General features: G+C 43.4%; 1 protein-coding gene across 2 annotated transcripts in view; it reads right to left on the bottom strand.

The window, feature by feature from the left end:
* LOC120566809 (NLR family CARD domain-containing protein 3-like) overlaps window positions 1-20,366 on the bottom strand; it is a 51,092-nt gene that overhangs the window by 14,985 nt on the left and 15,741 nt on the right. For both annotated transcript variants that reach the window (XM_039813464.1, XM_039813463.1), the window contains exons 2-7: window positions 14,144-14,429; window positions 11,811-13,605; window positions 11,540-11,713; window positions 11,214-11,387; window positions 6,786-6,959; window positions 6,105-6,278 (exon numbers count right to left, since the gene is read on the bottom strand). In XM_039813464.1, the coding sequence (XP_039669398.1) occupies window positions 6,105-6,278; window positions 6,786-6,959; window positions 11,214-11,387; window positions 11,540-11,713; window positions 11,811-13,605; window positions 14,144-14,420 (2,768 nt within the window). In that variant the 5' untranslated portion in view covers window positions 14,421-14,429. The remainder of the gene's footprint in view (window positions 1-6,104; window positions 6,279-6,785; window positions 6,960-11,213; window positions 11,388-11,539; window positions 11,714-11,810; window positions 13,606-14,143; window positions 14,430-20,366) is intronic.

Below are 20,366 nucleotides of genomic sequence, written 5' to 3'. Positions count from 1 at the left end.
TTTCTCTCCAAAATCCTTGAGAAGGTAGTTGCTAACCAACTATGTGACTTTCTACATAGGAACAATCTATTTGAAGACATTCAGTCAGGATTTAGAATGCATCATAGAACAGAGACGGCACTGGTGAAAATTACTAACAACCTTCTAACTGCTGCTGACAAAGGACTTGTCTCCATACTTGTTTTATTAGATCTTAGTGCTGCTGTTGACAGTATTGACCATACCATCCTGTTACAGAGACTGGAACACTTAGTTGGCATTAAAGGAATCGCACTAAGCTGGTTTAAGTCCTATTTCTCTGAGCAATCCCAATTTGTTAACATTAACAATAAACCCACCAAGTACGCTAAAGTTATCCATGGCATTCCTCAAGGCTCAGTGCTTGGACCAATTTCTATTTTCCTTATATATGCTTCCTCTAGGTAATATTATTAGGAAACACTCAATTAAATTTCACTGTTACGCAGACGACACCCAATTATATCTGTCAATTAAGCCAGACGAAAGTGGTCAGTTAGCTAAACTTCAAGCGTGTATTAAAGATATAAAATCCTGGATGACCCACAATTTCCTGATGTTAAACTCAAACAAAACTGAAGTTATTGTGATGGGACCAAAGCACCTCCGAACTTCATTATCTAAAGATATAGCTACTCTGGATGGTATTGCCCTGGCCTCCAGCACTACTGTCAGAAATGTAGGAGTTGTTTTTGATCAGGATATATCCTTTAACGACCATCTAAAACAAACCTCAAGACAGCCTTTTTCCATTTTTGTAACATTGCCAAAATTAGGAATATCCGGTCTCAAAATGATGCTGAAAAACTAGTCCATGCATTTGTTAATTCTAGACTAGACTACTGCAATTCCTTACTATTAGGTTGCTCAAATAAGTCCCTTAAGACTCTCCAGCTGATCCAGAATGCTGCAGCGCGTGTTCTGACGAGAACTAAGAGAAGAGATCATATTTCTCCTGTATTGGCTTCTCTGCACTGGCTTCCTGTGAAATCTAGGGTCGAATTTAAAATCCTCCTCCTGACCTACAAAGCTCTAAATGGTCAAGCACCATCATACCTAGAAGAGCTCTTAGTACCTTATTGTCCTAGTAGAGCACTACGCTCCCAGAATGCAGAGCAACTTGTGGTTCCTAGTGTCTCTAAAAGTAGACTGGGGGCCAGAGCCTTCAGCTATCAGGCTCCGCTCCTGTGGAACCAGCTCCCAATTTGGGTTCGAGGGGCAGACACCGTCACCACATTTAAGAGTAAACTGAAAACCCTCCTCTTTGATAAAGCTTATAGTTAAGGAGTGCTCCTCTTCGTAGTCATCAGTTTTATTTATCATATAATCAATAATATAGCGAGAGTAGAGGGAGGCAGGCCAGTACAGCCCGATCCGGTTGGGGAGAGTTCTAGCCCGACCAGGCACCTCTCTTTAACCTGCCTCTCTTAGTTATGCTATTATAATTCTAGACTGCCGGGGAAGTTCCTTCCTTCCTGTGACACACTGAGCTGCACTCTCATCTCTGTTTTCACTTGTTTCCTTTTGTATGCATCCTGTCCCAGAAATGCTTGTTACTAACCTAGCTCTGGGGAGTTTACTCCCCGGAGTCCTTAAGTTTCTTCTTCTTCTGCTCTGTGATTCTCTGCAAATTCCCGGCTGCGTCCTGCTGCGTCCGCCGCATCCACCCATGCTCTGCAGCGCCACGTCACATCCCGCAACACCCTGCTGTGATGTTCATACGCACAGAGTAGTCAGGATCCGGTATAGGAGACTGCACTACTCAGTATGACACAATGTGCCCTGCTATGACATGAACTTCCACAATGACCTTCAAAGTCACTGTTCCATTATCTTTAATGTGACTATTATTTGCCACTGTTCATCCCACCCCCAACCGGCCCCGTCAGACACTGCCTACCAAGAGTCTGGGTCTGCCGAGGTTTCTTCCTAAAAGGGAGTTTTTCCTCGCCACTGTCGCAATAGCCACTGCTAATGCTTGCTCTTGAGGGAATTACTGTAATTGATGGGGTTTTGGAATTTATAGAGTGTGGTCTAGACCTACTCTATCTGTAAAGTGTCTCGAGATAACTCTTGTTATGATTTGATACTATAAATAAAATTGAATTGAATTTATTGATATCACACAGCAATGCTACACAAGCATTTATGTTATGTCAAAAACAGTTATCCTATATATCTGGGACCTGTTTCACAAAAGCAGAATATATAAATCCAGGATAACTGATAAAGTGAGGCTTGACCTAGTCTAATTTGTGCATATTGGCTTGGTGCGTTTCACGAAGGCCAAGCCAGGCTGAGGAGGAGCGACTAGGTCGAGCCAGGATGAAGTAATTCAGATAGATGCGCGTCAACGGCTTTCCTCAAAAGACCGCAAGGTCGATCACAGATTTACTGATGCCAAAATGGAAATATGCATTGTGCATAGGCTACTTTATACAGAGTGAGCAGCAGCTTCTTGTCCTCTCCCTGTTACATGAATGTACAGTAGCCTACATCACTATGTAGTTACTGGTCCAGTGAACTAAGACTATAATTTGGGAGGATTGTACAATAAGAATATGTTCTTAAAATTGTACAATCCTCCCAAATTATAGTCCCAGTTTACTGGACAACACAAATGATGTGCTAAGAATGCCAAATACAATGCAAACATGATCCGTATTGTTAAAGAATAAACAAAAAATGTATCAACTAAAATAAATCAAGGTGCATTGGTCAACTATAGAAATGTACAGCATTGTATGTATTGCCCTTAGTAACAGACTTCACTCAGAGCCCTAAGACATTGTCGACGACGTCACACGGCACCTCCGATTAATATTTAGATAATTTCATAACGGTTTTATGTATTTGCTTACCGTCTTTTCCTGCTAAAAACTAAGGAGTTAGCCATCACGGGGGTGTCTTTGTTGTATTTGTAGCCTTTAAAGAAGGTTTTCCATCCAGCCTGGAAATTGTGCCTCTTTTCAGAGTTGTTCAGCAATAAATCCAAACGCTTACATCCAAGATTTATCCACTTGATGTCCATAATTTATCATGTTTTCGGTCATTTCTGCCCATAGCTCCGTGCTACCATCTAGTCTAAATTTCCCATGATGCTTTGCGAGTGTTGACATTTTTCAACCAATGGGAAGGCAGGTCCTTCACACACAGACTACGTAGTGGAAAAGAGAGTTCACTCCAGGGAATCCGAGCGAGAACAAAGAGTAAAGTGAAAAAGAGAGATAATTCCGTTCTATTACCGTTCTACAGAGAAGAATGGCGTCACTGTTTAGATATTTGGGATACATTTGGGCCTTCTTTGAAGAAATGTAAATAGTTTGTCATTTATATGAGTTATAATGTTCATAATGTTTATTTTTGCACTGGATGACTCATAATATATAGGAGAACTGTTTTAGACAACACAAATGCTTGTGTAGCATTGCTGTGTGTGTGAAATCAGTAAATATGACATTATTATTTTGATTATTGGCAAAAGCGTCTGGACATTTTTTGAAAAAATGTATATATTTTGTCAACTGTATAAGTTATAATGTGGTTTAGCTTTTATTGTTCTGTGTATGATATCAATAAATATCTGTAAGATTAATTTTCCGTTTTATTTTTTTTTTTTTTTTAAGGTCATACAACCTTTTTTACATTCAAGTGACCGCACTACAGCACAAATATTCTTATAGCCCAGTTTTTACTGAAAAAAATGATGTACATTGATTGACTATAGACAACAGGGTTGATGCTTTACTAGGGCTGGGCGATAAAACGATAACGATATGTCTTGCGATAGACACGTAATCAATATCAATAGAAAATGCGGTCAATAAAACGTTCAATAACTTGTTTTTCTTCATCGGAAGAAACCAGAGGTTGTGAAGCAGGTTTGGTTGCATGAACAAAGGCACTCGCTCTCTGGTAACCTAGCAACGTAGGGAGTGACACTCTAACAGCCAATCATTTAACAGTATCAAGTTTGGTTGCGCCACATCGCTGTCTCCTGTTGTTCAATAACAGAACCGGCGTGGAGTGATAAGTGGAAAGTGAGTGCCGCAGCGGGCAAGGAAATTGTTGATAAAACAAAGTCAGTATGGCAGTTTTTGGGGATTTTATAAGTCTGACCGTAGTCAGACCAATGTCGTCAGACCGTTGTCCCCACCAACACTGGTACTACCACAAACTTGTTTTACCACCTTAGCCGCGCTCACACTTTGGAGCACAGCCGTATTTGCTGGCAACGTCCAACAACATCTGCAGCTGCTACACCGCACAAGCATCAGACCACCATGGAGAGGTACTCTGCATCAGTGCCTTACTAAACGCTACAAAGAAATAACGGAGGCAGACATGCTGAGCGCTGTCGAAAAGCCAGGTTACCAACCTAGCACTAAACCTGCAGAAAATAGTTCTTCTCAGGTTTCTTATATTTAACATTTTGCACCATTTTATTACATTTTATTAAGCATTTCTTACTTTAATTTTGCACCTTAATGTTAAGAGATAATTGTTAAGTATTCATTGTGATTTTAGACCTATGTTTACATTTTAATTATTTGAGTGTTATCCATGGTTGTGTTGACATTTCTGCTTTTATAACTGAGGAGATTATAATCAGAGGAAGGTTAAGTTTAAAATAAAAATGTTTAAATTTAATATATTTTTCTCCTGGTCGTTATTTTAAAATCGGTCATAAAAATATCAATAATCATCGATATCGACCGATATGAAACACTTATATCGTGATACAGTTTTCAGCCATATCGCAAAGCCCTATGTTTTAAAAGCTTTTTTAGAAAATAAAACCAGACGGACAAGGAATTGTAAAAATGGCCTCAGGGTTCTAGGCGTTAAAACACATTTTACTGCCGTAATATATCCATCAAACTTCTAACAACAATATGAACAGCAGTACATACAGCAATATAACAGTAACAATGACTGTCACATGAATAATTATTTAAAAAAAATAATGGTCACAACTTTAAATAATAACAGTACTTAAATGAACAGCAATATGCAACTGTTGTATTTTTAATCCAGGCTGATAACAATAGGGTAAAACCACTGTTGGGTGATCAGAATAGGCTCCAGGATTAAATAAATCCTGGCTGTTAGCCTGGTTAGGAGTAGGCTAGCTGCACAGAATAAATCTCCACGGTGATTTATGTGCCTCTGCTTTCGTGAAACCAAGTCAATGCTAAATTCATCCAGGATAACTGGAATATCCCAGCTTAATCCCTTATCTTGGTTTTGTGAAACAGGCCCCTGGAGTCATCCAGTGCAAAAATAAACATAATGAACATTATAACTCATATAAAGAACAAACTTTTACATTTCTTCATTAAAGGCCAAAATGTATGCTAAAACTCAAAACAGTGATGTCATTCTTCTCTGTAGAACGGTTTAGAACGGTAATAGACGATCTTTTGTCACATCTTACTATTCTGACTTTGAGTGATCTCTCCTCACAATAAACAAAAAAACAACCTTGGATGACGTATTGCCGGCCTTATATGGGCCAAATGCGTGACGGACCTGCCTTCCAATGGTTTACAAGACAAAGCATCATGGGAAACAAAACAGATGGTTAGCACCAGAGCTAGCCGCAATCGGTTTGTATTTATTCATCATCATTCAATCATGTGGTGGTTACAAAGACACCAAAAACACCCCCGGCAGTGTTGGATTTCAGCTGGAAAAGACGGTAAGTCTCTAGCTCTTATGGCTGTAAAATTATTAAAATATGAATCAGAGATTCAAAATGTTGGGTTAAAATGCATTGTAACTCGCATTACTGAGATTGTAATGGGTATAATATTACCAACATTTTATTAGTAATGTGTTATATTAATGTGTTACAGCCAAAAGGAATAAATTACTGTAATTGCATTACTTTTGTAATGCGTTACTCCCAACACTGGTAATGAAATATTTCTAAAAATGAAATTCAGTTTCTTTAAATGGCAGATATCCGTCCAAACTACATCTATCTTCAACAACAAGGAATTATCATTTTAGTTGCTGGAAATGTTCTCCTTGGAGACCTCCTACACAAATACTTTCTTTTTATGTTCATCCAGTGTTTATACCTGAGAGTTTCCAGTCTCCAGAGTGGATCCTTAAGTCGAGCCGACAGCATCTTCACTACTGAGTCTCCTGGATGATTGCAGCTCAGGTCCAGCGCTCTCAGATGGGAGGGGTTGGAGCTCAGAGCTGAGATCAGAGAAGAACAGCCTTCCTCTGAGATCATACAGCCTGACAGACTGCAAACACACAAAACAACACACAATCAGACACCCACTATGTCTGACTATGACTATGTCTATCAAACAATTAACATTACTGGTAGCTCTCTGATTCCTGTCTGATATTTCAAGTTCCAACAACAGAGTGAGAATAAAACAACATAAAACATGTTCATGGAAAGAGATTGGAACTCAATAAACACAACTGTTTGAAATCATACAAGCAGAGACAATCTTAGGCACGTTACGAGTGGGTGGTTATGGCTCAGTGGATATGACGCATGCCTTTGGTGTGGTAGACCCGGGTTTGATTCCCGCTGCGATACATCAGCCAATGTGTCCCTGAGCAAGACACTTAACCCCTAGTTGCTCCAGAGGCGTGCGACCTCTGACATATGTAGCAATTGTAAGTCGCTTTGGATAAAAGCGTCAGCTAAATGACATGTAATGTAATGTACGAGTTTATCCATTAATGTAAATCAGGATTTAGGTGACCATCAGTTGAACAGATTAATCAATCCTGACCTGAGATTCTCCAGTTTACAGTGTGTACTCTGAAGTCCAGCCGACAGCAGCTTCCCTCCTAAATCCTTCAGGTCGTTGTTACTCAGGTCCAGCTCTCTCAGACTAGAGGACTCAGAGCTGAGAACTGAGGACAGAGCTTCACAGCTTCTGTCTGACAGGTTACAGCCACTCAGCCTGAAGAGACGGTAATCAACAAGAAGATAAATATCAGTATTATTAAAATAAAAAAACATTATAGGTCGAGTCAAGTCTAAAAGTATTATCAAAAGAAAAAAGGATCTGATTTGCAGTTCAAGAAACTAAGACATTTTAACTCAAGAGTCAAACAAGGATATGTTTTTCAGTATAACTAAAATACAAACTGGAAATCTAGATGGTAACTTTTGAGGCAACACTAAATCTGGTGATGTATAATCTCTTCTCAGCTCTGGTTAAGATCCTCACAGTTAATTAAAATTAACTCAGGAATATTCTGGATCAACAGAAGTACATTTCTAGGCTTTGTCCCTCGTCATCCGCTCTGTGTGTTCTATAGTCTGGATTAACGACAGTTCATTCGCTGCTGGTTGTCCCTCGACTCTGTGCACTTCTCAAAACAACAACAACCTTCGAGCTAGTGAACTACATGCTCAAAATCTCAAGTTTAGAAGAAGACGTGGACGGTGCAACAATGCAGGCATGTTGGTTCTTTCGGGGAATGATTGTAAAGATTTACAAAGAATATGTTTGGGGCATTTCCTCTCTAACTGGGATGTGGGAGCAATTGGTGGGATTGCTGTGGACGAAGTACACACAGAGATACACAGGAAAGAGCCAATGAGGTTAAACCAAGTATCAACTAATTTAAACCCTGTGTATTGTTCGGGTCTGTGGGACCCGTTTTCAATGTTTCCTAAAAGAAACATTATGCTATTTATTATTTCTTCTAAATCAAACTCACTGGCCTTGGCTCATTTTCTGTGAATAACATAAAAAACAACTTATTTTCAATGACTGCACACGGAACACCTCCCCCCCGACACATTACTATTACATCTGAGGTGTTCGGGTCTACTGGAACAGAGTGTAATTATTATTACAATAATTGTAGGTGCAATGAAACTTAAGTGTGTCCACCTAACTGAGCCTGCTGTGTGTGTGTCTGTGTGTGTGTCTATGTGTCTGTGCGTTTCTGTGTGTGTCTGTGCATCTGTATTTGTGCTTGTCTGAATGTAGGTGTCTGTCTGCGGGAATGTTGTCTTTTTGCACCTACAATTCCATCACAAAGTTACAACATTGTTATATTGTAAGCCATTTCACCTGTTATGATTAAGTTCTAAGAAATAAGAACCAATAATTATCAAAAATCTATTTAAAATTTTTTTTTCCTTTTTTAGGGCCCGAGCGCCGACAGCAGCGAAGGCCCTATTGAAACTGAAGAAATTATTCTTTCTTTCTATTATTTTCCCGTCAAATGAATTGCCTTTTTGAGGGGCTTAACATATTCAAAAACTCACCAAATTTGGCGTTCGCATCAAGTCTGGTGAAAATGTACGTATTTTAAGTGTTTCGGGAATAGGCGCACAAAAATGGCTCGCTAGCGCCCCCTAGAAAGTTAAGAAAATTGAGCCCCTGCAGTGCGTTTAACGTAGACTCACGAAACTTGGTACACAGATGTATCATGTCAAGATGTACAAAAACCTTCATTAGAGCCATACCCTAAACCCAACAGGAAGTCCGCCATTTTGATTTCAAAGTTCGAAATTAGTGCGATTTTGGCCATTTCCACGTCGTACTTTAACGAACTCCTCCTAGAGATTTCATCCGATCAACTTCAAACTCGGTCTGTGCCATCTTAAGATGTTAAAGATGAAAAGTTGTTAAAAGAAAAACTTTTCGTCATAGAAGTGCGCGCCATGGCAGGGCGGCCATTTTGGCGTTCGCCGCGAAACAGGAAGTGGGTGTAACTCGAGTGTATACGTTGTCCAACTGGCTCGAAACTTTTCAGGATTCATAAAAGTCCAACCCTGAGGACAAATAAAGGCCGATATTTACTTAAAGTCATAGCGCCCCCTAGTGGCAACAGGAAGTAGGCCTAAAAGTCAAGGTGCTATACTTTAACGAACTCCTCCTACAGATGTCATCCGATGCACTTCAAACTTGGTCTGTTCCATCCCAACACCTTAACGATGAAAAGTTATTCAAAGAAAAACTTTTCTTCAGACGGTGTGGGCGTGGCGGCCATTTTGAGTGTTTAGCGATGAACAAAGAAGTTGTTGTAACTTGAGTGTAATGCGTTGTCGTATCTTGCCCGAAATTTCTCACAATTGACAAGGGTCCAGGCCCGAGGGCCACCTACAGGCCAAAATTGACTTTGGTCTGCCGCCCCCGCTGGCAACAGGAAATCTGCGTTATATGACAAACATCATCCGATTTGCTGGAGCCGCCCCTATAATATGACCACGCCCACTTACTCAGCCCACTCCTTTATAACATTTGAACCGTTTAAGGTAGAGTCTTGTGTGAGGTGTCATTGAACCCAGCAGAGACTTTTTTTTTTTTTTGGATGGTTTGACCCGCCCCTATGCTTAAGCCCCGCCCCCTTTCTTAAAATTTGAACCATTTAAGATAGACCCTTGTGTGAGGTATCAATGAACTCAGCAGAGACTTCCTTATTCATTGGTGAGGGTTTGGCCCGCCCCCTATGTTGAAGCCACGCCCTTTTTAATAAATGCTGACCCATCTAAGGTAGAGTCTTGTGTGAGGTATCATTGAACTCAGCAGAGACTTCCTTCTTCATTGGTGGTTTGACCCGCCCCCTATGCATTAGACACGCCCCTTTTCACAGCTAATCAACCGTGTGACGTAGAGTCTTGTGTGAGGGCCCGTCCATCGCTGCTTGCAGCTTTAATTATTATTATTATTTTCCCGTCAAATGAATTGCCTTTTTGAGGGGCTTAACATATTCAAAAACTCACCAAAATTGGCGGTCGCATCAAGTCTGGTATAGTATTTTAAGGATTTCGGGAAAAGGCGCACAAAAATGGCTCGCTGTATGTGCAATACTTTAACGAACTCCTCCTACAGATTTCATCTGATGGACTTCAAACTTGGTCTGTATCATCTCAACACCTTAAAGATGAAAAGTTATTACAAGAAAAACTTTTCGTCAGACGGTGTGGCAGTCATTTTGAGTGTTTAACGATGAACAAAGAAGTTGTTGTAACTTGAGTGTACGTTGTCGTATCAGCCCGAAATTTTCACGATTGACAAGGGTCCAGGCCTGAGGACACCTACAGGCCAAAATTTACTTTTGGTCATAGCGCCCCCCGCTGGCAACAGGAAATCTGCCTTATATGACAAACATCATCCGATTTACATGAAACTTATAATGTATGGTCTACATGTGATACTGAACCAGCCCCTATACTTTAACCACACCCCCTTACTCAGGCCACGCCCCCTTTCATAACATTTGAACCGTTTAAGGTAGAGTCTTGTGTGAGGTGTCATTGAACTCAGTACAAAGTTCCTTTTTAATTGGTGATGGTTTGACCCGCCCCATAAGCTTTAGCCACGCCCCCTTTTATAACTAATGACCCTTTTGATGTAAACCCTTGTGTGAGGTATTGAACTCAGCAGAGACTTCCTTCTTCATTGAAAACTGCAGGTCCGCTGCAACTCTCAGTTCTTTTAAATCAAGACTGAAAACCTATCTTTTTGATGTTGCCTTTCTTTAAATAACCTATTTTATCTGCTTTTACATGTTTAACTGTTTTAACTGCTCTTTCTTTAAATTCTTATCTCTCAGTTCTTTAAATTCTTATACCGCACTGTAAAATTTATTCTTGTCTTTTAAATTGTTTTTGTTTTCTAACTGCTCTTTCATGTTTTATGTAAAGCACTTTGAATTGCCCTGTTGCTGAAATGTGCTATACAAATAAAGCTGCCTTGCCTTGCCTTCATTGGTGATGGTTTGGCCCGCCCCCTATGTTTAGGCCACGCCCCCTTTTATAACTAAAGACCCGTTTAAGGTAGACCTTTGTATGAGGTATCATTGAACTCAGCAGAGAATTCATTTTTAATTGGTGATGGATTGATCCGACCCCTATGCTTAAGCCACGCACCTTTTCACAGCTAATGAACTGTATGACGTAGAGTCTTGAGTGAGGTATCGGTGAACTCGGCAGGGAGTTCCCTTTTCATTGGTGACGATTTGCGGCGTCTGAGTGCCGCGCAAATGCACGGTCGCAAGGAGCGGCGTCCGCCAGTAACTCCGACGTGCGCAGAGGCGCGAGGGCCCGTCCTTCGCTGCTTGCAGCTTTAATTATAATTGAATTTCCTTGTTTTCTCACAAGAAACGAAAATTATCATATGATCATAAATGTGATCTCACAGGGGTAAATGGCAAATATGGACCATCAGTTGAACAGGTTGTTGAATCCTGACCTGAGATTCTGCAGTTTACAGTGTTGACTCTGAATTCCAGCCGACAGCAGCTTCCCTCCTGAATCCTTCAGGTTGTTGTTACTCAGGTCCAACTCTCTCAGACAAGAGGACTCAGAGCTGAGAACTGAGGACAGCACTTCACAGCTTCTCTCTGACAGGTTACAGACACTCAGCCTGGAGAGACAATAATCAACAAAAAGAAAACAAGAGGAAGATAATCCATTTGTGAGATTCAGAAATTCTGACGTGAGCGAGACTGTTTGAACTGCAAGGAGCTTGAAAAAACATCTGAAATCATTTTAACAGAATCTGTAACCTTATCTGACCTGAGAGTCTTAAGTGTGCAGTGTGGACTCTGAAGTCCAGCTGACAGCAGTTTCCCTCCTGAATCCTTCAGGTTATTGTTACTCAGATCCAGCTCTCTCAGACTAGAGGACTGGGAGCTGAGAACTGAGGACAAACCTCCACAGCTTATCATTGACAGGTTACAGCCACTCAGCCTAAAGAGACAGTAATGAAGAAAAAACAATCAAGAAGTTGAAAAGACAGCAGAGCATTTAAGTTATGATGTATGAGTTCAACTATCACTGTACTTACAGAGCTTTTTTGGAGGCTTTGACCACTGGCAGCAGCCTCAGAAGAGCATCTTCTGAAGCAGAGTATTTCTTCAGGTCAAACAGGTCCAGATCTTCTTCTGATGACAGTAAGATGAAGACCAGAGCTGACCACTGAGCAGGAGACAGTTCATCTCTAGAGAGACGGTCTGAACTCAGGTACTGTTGGATCTGCTCCAATAGAGAATGATCATTCAGTTCATTCAGACAGTGGAACAGATTGATGCTTCTCTCTGCAGACAGATCCCCGTTGATCTTCTTCTTGATGTACTTGACTGTTTCCTGATTGGTCTGTGAGCTACCTCCTGTCTGTGTCAACAGGCCTCGTAGGAGAGTTTGATTGGACTGAAGAGAAAAACCGATGAGGAAGCGGAGGAACAAGTCCAGGTGTCCATTTGGACTCTGTAAGGCCTTGTCCACAGCACCCTGGTGGAGATGTTTTAGTTTTTCTTTGAAGACTTCAGGCAGCCATGATGATGTATGTTTTCCTGACAGCAGGTTGACTCCAGAGTTGGTGAATGTCAGATGGACATGAAGAGCTGCCAGAAACTCCTGAACACTCAGATGGATGAAGCAGAACACCTTGTCCTGGTACAGTCCTCTCTCCTCTTTAAAGATCTGTGTGAACACTCCTGAGTACACTGAGGCTGCTGTGATATCGATACCACACTCTGTCAGGTCTGATTCATACAAGATCAGGTTGCCTTTCTGCAGCTGCTCAAAAGCCAGTTTTCCCAGAGACTCTATCATCTTCCTACTTTCTGGAGTCCAGTGTGGATCTGTCTCAGCTCCTCCATCATACTTGACTTTCTTCCCTTTGGCCTGAACCACCAGAAAGTGGATGTACATCTCAGTCAGAGTCTTGGGCAGCTCTCCTCCCTTTCTGGTCATCAACACGTCCTCCAGAACTTTAGCAGTGATCCAGCAGAAGACTGGGATGTGACACATGATATGGAGGGTTCGTGATTTCTTGATATGGGAGATGATTCTGCTAGCCTGCTCCTCATCTGTGAATCTCTTCCTGAAGTACTCCTCCTTCTGGGCATCAGTGAACCCTCTGACCTCTGTCACCATGTCAACACATTCAGGAGGGATCTGATTGGCTGCTGCAGGTCGTGTGGTTATCCAGAGGCAAGCAGAGGGAAGCAGTTTCCCCCTGATTAGGTTTGTCAGCAGCACATCCACTGAGGTGGACTCTGTAACATCAGTCAGGATTTCAGTGTTGAGGAAGTCCAGAGGAAGTCGACACTCATCCAGACCGTCAAAGATGAACACAACCGGGAACTCTTCAAACATGCAGATTCCTGCTTCTTTGGTTTCACTAAAGAACAAATGAACAAGTTCCACCAAGCTGTACTTTTTCTCTTTCAGCACATTCAGCTCTCTGAAGGTGAATGGAAATGTGAACTGGATGTCCTGGTTGGCCTTGCCTTCAGCCCAGTCCAGAGTGAACTTCTGTGTTAAGACTGTTTTCCCAATGCCAGCCACTCCCATTGTCATCACTGTTCTGATTGATTCTTCTCTTCCAGGTGGGGTTTTAAAGATGTCTTCACATGTGATTGTTGTTTCTGGTCTGTCTGGTTTCCAGGATGCTGTTTCAATCTGTCTGACTTCATGATCAACATTGACCTCTGCAGTCCCTCCCTCTGTGAGGTATATCTCTGTGAACATCTGATTCAGAGGGGTTTTATTTCCTGCTTTAACAATTCCTTCAAACACACACCGGAACTTCTTTTGTGATTTGGATTTGACTTTTCTCTTGCACGCAGCAAGAATCTCTGATTGAATAAAACAATGAAATCAATGAGGGTTTGTTTTGTTTTTGTGAATGTGAGTGTGCACATTTCTGTATTCATGAAATCTATTCAGCCCATTTGACGATGAGGTCCTGAATATGTTAACTATTCTAAAATGACCTAGTATGCCTCAAAAACAACTGGTATGTTGGGTGTCTCAGTCTTACATCTATGAACTCTTCATTGTCCAAATAAACCAGAAGGTATATGACTTAATTACAGAGGGAATTAATACTACCCAAGCAGTATCTTACAGTGACATCAGTGTGTGCAAATTTTAACCAGCAGAGTAAACCAAAACAGTCAGACTTCGTTTCATCATTTTTTGTTCTCGGAGACACTTTAAATGTTGTTTCTCTTGTGGATGTTTCGTACCTTGTTCTGTTGTTGTCAACACAACATATGTATCTTTGTAGATACGAGGGAGACATTGGTAACAAAGCTGTTTGCTGAAGATTGTGATATATAAGTTTGATCTTTGTTACATCCATTTTTAAAATTCATAATTATTATGACTTACCTGCACGTTCTGAGATGATGTTTGATAACTTCTTCACTAGCTCATTCTGATTAATTTTCACTAAAACTTTTTTGGTCACATTAATGATGTTCATACTGTAGGTCGAGAACATCTGGTCCACTGTCTTCTCCCTGTTTACATTCTCCAGTTTACTAATTGGGATTGCTGGGAGGTCTTCAAGGGCCCCTTCCTGCTGCAGGTACCACTTAAATTTTTCAAAGTCATCGGTTCCCAAACTTTCTAAAATTCCCAAGACGACTTCCTTAGGCGTCTTCATCTTTTGTCCCTGCAAAGATCCAAAAAATACAAAAAAGAACACCATCATTTAACAGAATTTTTTTGGGGAGTTTAAAAATACTCAGATTATCAAAACAGACCAGTTTTGTAGATTTTGTTATGATGACATTTGTGTAAACAAATAATAATTCAAGATTCATTCATGGATCATTATCTAATGTTAATTAATAAACCAAAAGATTCTGCAATAATTCTCACTCTCACACTGATTCATGCTGCTGAAATCATCTGCAGAGGAAAACAACATCAATTCTCATTGGCTCTTCTTCTCTCTTTCACATCACTGTCAGTTGAATGCATCATCAGCTGCTGTAGTTCTACTCTGGACGTTTATCAAAGACAACTCTGTAGCCTCAAAACGCTGACAACATGGAGGATCATGTGACCAGCATCTGCTATGGTTGCAAGAGACTAGAGCTCCTTCACTCACCTCCGTATTTCATTAAATAACCAGGGGTCTCAATTTATAAATGTGGCGTACGCACGAAACGGGACTGAAAATGTGCATATGCCACTTCCCACGCAAAGGTATAAAAAACTAACTTGACGGGAGAATTTGCGGTCCTCCACGCAAACTCTGACCCATGCGTATGCACATTTTGGAGACAAAATAGGAATTGCCGATGCAGATTATTCCATAATTAACACCTCCAACTGAAATCTTAAATAAATATTTGTTCTTAATGTTTAATTGGCACTGTCTCTTCGTCACATTGTCCGCTACAGAGTGCAGGAGAAGGAGATGGCCCAACTGCATGGATTACAGGATATCATCAAATACCCTACCATTAGATAACTGCAGAACACAGTGTAAATAACTAAATATATGTCTTTAATACTGTGCATATATCATCAAATGTCAAAGTCTGAAAATACAGACGTTAAGCTCTCGTGCAATCGTTACCCTTAATGTCCTTTTTATCGGTCCTAACCTTAATAGTGTTCATGACCAAACCTGCATGAAGAAAACTTTGGCAAAATATTTTGGCAAGGTGTTAACAATCACTCTAATTGTTGCAAACATATAAATACTGCGGTGACCCCCCCGTGCGTAATGCTGCATGATGGCACTGCTGGCACCACTGGAGGACATCGCCAATGGCAGAATCAGGAGATAAAGAGTCTTTAGGGACCATAATGATTTATTGGCCCATGATGATGACTGGCTAATATGCCGATTTAGATTCCCTAGAGCTGTGCTCTTGGATCTGTGTACTGAATTGGGTCCAGTACTAGAGAGGGCAATGCGCCGGAACTGTGCCATCCCAGTCCAAATACAGGTTCTCACCACTCAGGGGTTCCTGGCAACTGGCTGTTTCCAGAGGAATTAGCAGACAGGTAAGTGTTTTATATAATTGTATATAATCTTCAATTTAATCACTAAACTGTGTCTGTATATATAATCTAATTCTGTTAAATCTCATCCTATAGGTCTGGTATATTGCATCCGTCCCTGAGGGCTATAATGCCTGCCGTTTTGGAAGGTATTATTAATATAGGTAGTAGATACATCAAGTTTCCCTACACTGCTGGAGAACAGGCAGAAATTAAAATGCAATTTTCAGCAATGTCCAGTTTCCCGAATGTAATCGGCACAATTGACTGCACTCATATTGCTATAAGGGCTGTGACTCAGTGAAATGCCTGCAGTCACGAAAAAGCAGGTCTCCTTGTCGCCTAAACAATCTACTTTTCAACACCTCTTCACACCTGCACTCCAGAAAATGAAACAAACTGGCCGCCAACTTGAACGTCTGACAAAGAAATCATCATTCACAGTCCATCATGAAGCCTAAAAACCACAATCCTCACCGACCCCTGCCAAAACCCCAGAACCCTCTTCTCCACAATGAACAACCTCATGAAGCCTCGACCCAACACCCTCCCTACCTCTACTCCGGATCTCTGCAACTCATTCCTCCACTTTTTCACTGACAAAATCAATAACATTTACCAAGCTCTATCCCCTGTATCTCACCTCTCAGTATCTACTCCAGCACCTACCATGGCCCCTCCTCTCCCCATCTCTCCTGACCTCCCGACCCCTCCTCCTCACTGCCTCCTCTCCCAGTTTGACCCGGTCACTCCTCCTGAAATCTCCAAACTCATCAGCTCCTCCAAACCCACCACCTGCTCCCTTGGCCCCCTCCCTACTCCACTCCTGAAGTCCTGCCTCCCCATCCTATGCCCCAACCTCACTAACCTCCTCACTGTCCCTTGGAACTGTCCCCTCTGCCTTCAAAACTGACGCTGTCAACCCAATCCTTAAAAAACCTGGTCTGGATCCCTCCTCCCTCAACAACTACCGCCCAATATCCAACCTCCCCTTTCTGTCTAAAACCCTGGAACGTATAGTCGCCGCATAACTACAAACCCATCTTCATGCCAATAACCAATTCAAACCCCTCCAATCTGGTTTTCGCCCCCTCCACAGCACAGAAACCGCTCTCTTCAAAGTCCTCAACGACCTCCTCACCTCTGCTGACACCGGTTCCCTCAACATCCTCATCCTCCTCGACCTGAGTGCTGCCTTCGATACCGTGAGCCATAACATCCTGCTCACCAGACTCAAAGACCTTGGTATCGAAGGTACTGCACTCAGCTGGCTCCACTCCTACCTTTCCAACAGATCCCACCTCATCTCTCTCCATAACCACACCTTTACCACAGCCACAGTCACTCAAGGTGTTCCCCAAGGCTCCATACTCGGCCCCCTCCTCTTCATCATCTACATCCTCCCTCTTGGTCAGATACTCCGCCACTTCAACCTGGACTTCTACTGTTACGCCGATGACACCCAGATCTACCTCAGCACCAAATCCCCCCACAATCCCCCCCTCTCCCACATCAACTCCTGTCTGTCAGCTATCAAAACCAAAACGGCTAATGGAGTGGTAGCTAACATAGTAACTGATGTTAACGTGATCCCTAACATGGAGGACTTAATCACTGAGGTCTAGGAAAAGCAACTAAGTATGCTTGAATCAGTAATCTACAACACAGTGAAGGGAGTGTTAGCGGAAATTAATGCCTCGCAGCAACACATCGGGGCAGAACCTGAGATGCAGGAAATTATAGTATGTGAGCCGGAGCAATCACACATTACGAGCTACACGCTAAACGCAACTCGGACTCGTTTCTGCCTGGCCTCCCTGGGAAAGATCCACAGAGGGAGAGAGGTTGCCTTCGCTGCAGTCCGAGAGCTGGGCGTTTTCTGTCTGGAATTGGAAGTTGAGGACGCCGGGGACTGTTGCCGACAGAGGAACCGGAGGGCGGCGGTGGGACTTCCCGTTGGGTAACGGGGCCAAGACTGGAGGACTCAGCAGCTGTGGACTAATTAGGGCCCAAGCGCCGACAGCGGCGAAGGCCCTATTGAAACTGAAGGAATTATTATTTTCTGCAAGTAAATTGGCTTTTGGGGGGTCTTAACATATTCAAAAACTCACCAAAATTGGCGGTCACATCAAGTCTGGTGAAAATGTATGGATTTTCAGGGTTTCGGGCGCGCAAAAATGGCTTGCTAGCGCCCCCTACAAAGTAAAAAAAAATTTAGCCCCTGCAGTGCGTTTAACGTAGACTCATGAAACTTGCACATAGGTGCACATATGTAACATGTCAAGATGTACAATAAACTTCATTGGAGCCATACCCTAAACCCAACAGGAAGTCCACCATTTTGAATTGAAAGTTCGAAAGTCAAAACCTCTCCTGGAACCATCACCTTATCGTGGTGGAGAGATTTGTGCGTCTCTATGAACCTGAGGGCTGTGTTGTCTGGAGCTTTGTGCTCCTGGTAGGGTCTCCCAAGGCAAAGTGGTCTCAGGTGAGGGGCCAGACAAAGAATGGTTCAAAAACCCTATGAGTGACCGAGGTAGAGATGGAGTGACCCTGCCCGGAGGAAGCCCGGGGCCCCCATCTGGAGCCAGGCCCAGATGGCGGGCTCGTCAGCGCGCGTCTGGTGGCCGGGTTTGCCACGGAGCCCGGCCGGGCACAGCCCGAAAAAGCTACGTGGCTCCCATCTCTCCAGCCCATGGGCCCACCACCTGTGGGAGGAACCGCTTGGGTTGGTGGCAGTGAAGGTCAGGGGCCTCGACGGACCAGACCCAGGCAGCAGACGCTGGCTCTGGGGACGTGGAACGTCACCTCTCTGTGGGGGAAGGAGCCGGAACTGGTGCGGGAGGTGGTGTGCTACCGGTTAGATCTGGTGGGGCTTACTTCTACACACAGTCTCGGTTCTGGAACCATACTCCTGGATAGGGGTTGGACTCTTTTCTTCTCCGGAGTTGCCCAGGGTGTGAGGTGCCGGGCGGGTGTGGGGATACTCACAAGCCCCCGGCTGAGCGCTGCTACTTTGGAGTTTACCCCGGTGGACGAGAGGGTCGCCTCCCTACTCCTGCGGGTTGTGGGGGGGAAAACTCTGACTGTTGTTTGTGCATATGCACCAAACAAGAGTTCGGAGTATTCAGCCTTCTTGGAGACCTTGACTGGAGTCCTGCATGGGGCTCCAGTGGGGGACTCCATTGTTCTGCTGGGGGACTTCAACGCGCACGTGAGCAATGATGGAGACACATGGAGAGGCGTGATTGGGAGGAACGGCCTCCCGGATCTAAACCAGAGTGGTTGTTTGTTGTTGGACTTCTGTGCTAGTCATGGATTGTCTATAACGAACACCATGTTCAAACATAGGGATGCTCGTAAGTGTACTTGGTACCAGAGCACCCTAGGCCAAAGGTCAATGATCGATTTTATAATCGTTTCATCTGATCTGAGGCCATATGTTTTGGACACTCGGGTGAAGAGAGGGGCAGAGTTGTCAACCAATCACCATCTGGTGGTTAGTTGGGTTAGGGGGTGGGGGAAGACTCTGGACAGACCTGGTAAGCCCAAACGGGTAGTGCGGGTAAATTGGGAACGTCTGGAGGAGGCCCCTGTCCGACAGACTTTCAACTCACACCTCCGGCGGAGCTTTTCGTGCATCCCTGTGGAGGCTGGGGGCATTGAACCCGAGTGGACAATGTTCAAAGTTTCCATTGCTGAAGCTGCGGTAAGGAGCTATGGTCTTAGGGTCTTAGGTGCCTCAAGGGGCGGTAACCCACAAACACCGTGGTGGACACCGGTGGTCAGGGAAGCCATCCGACCGAAGAAGGAGTCTTTTCGGGATATGTTATCCCAGAGGCAGTTGCAGGGTACCGAAGGGCCCGAAGGGCCTGAAGGGCTGCAGCCTCTGCCGTGAAAGAGGCAAAGCAGTGGGTGTGGGAGAAGTTTGGAGAAGACATGGAGAAGAACTTTCGGTCGGCACCAAGGTGCTTCTGGAAAACTGTTCGCCACCTCAAGAGGGGGAAGCGGGGAACCATCCAAGCTGTGTACAGTAAGGATGGGACACTGTTGACCTCAACTGAGGAGGTAATAGGGCGGTGGAAGGAGCACTTTGAGGAACTCCTGAATCCGACTAATACGCCCTCTATGTTAGAGGCAGAGCTGGAGGATGATGGGGGATCGTTGTCAATTTCCCCTAGCGGAAGTCACTGATGTAGTCAAACAACTCCACAGTGGCAAAGCCCCTGGGATTGATGAGATCCGTCCAGAAATGCTCAAGGCTCTGAGTGTGGAGGGGCTGTCCTGGTTGACACGCCTCTTCAACATTGCGTGGAAGTCTGGGACAGTGCCAAAGGAGTGGCAGACCAGGGTGGTGGTTCCCCTTTTTAAAAAGTGTGCCAATTACAGGGGTATCACACTTCTCAGCCTCCCTGGTAAAGTCTACTCCAAGGTGCTGGAAAGGAGTGTTCAGCCGATATTCGAACCTCGGGTTGAAGAGGAACAATGCGGATTCCGTCCTGGTCGTGGAACAACGGACCAGCTCTTCACTCTCGCAAGGATCCTGGAGGGAGCCTGGGAGTATGCCCAACCGGTCTACATGCGTTTTGTG

The sequence above is a fragment of the Perca fluviatilis genome, chromosome 10, assembly GCF_010015445.1.
Source record: "Perca fluviatilis chromosome 10, GENO_Pfluv_1.0, whole genome shotgun sequence".
Lineage (NCBI taxonomy): Eukaryota > Metazoa > Chordata > Actinopteri > Perciformes > Percidae > Perca > Perca fluviatilis.
Note: the sequence above shows the minus strand (reverse complement) of the source record. Positions and strands in the feature narration are given on the sequence as shown.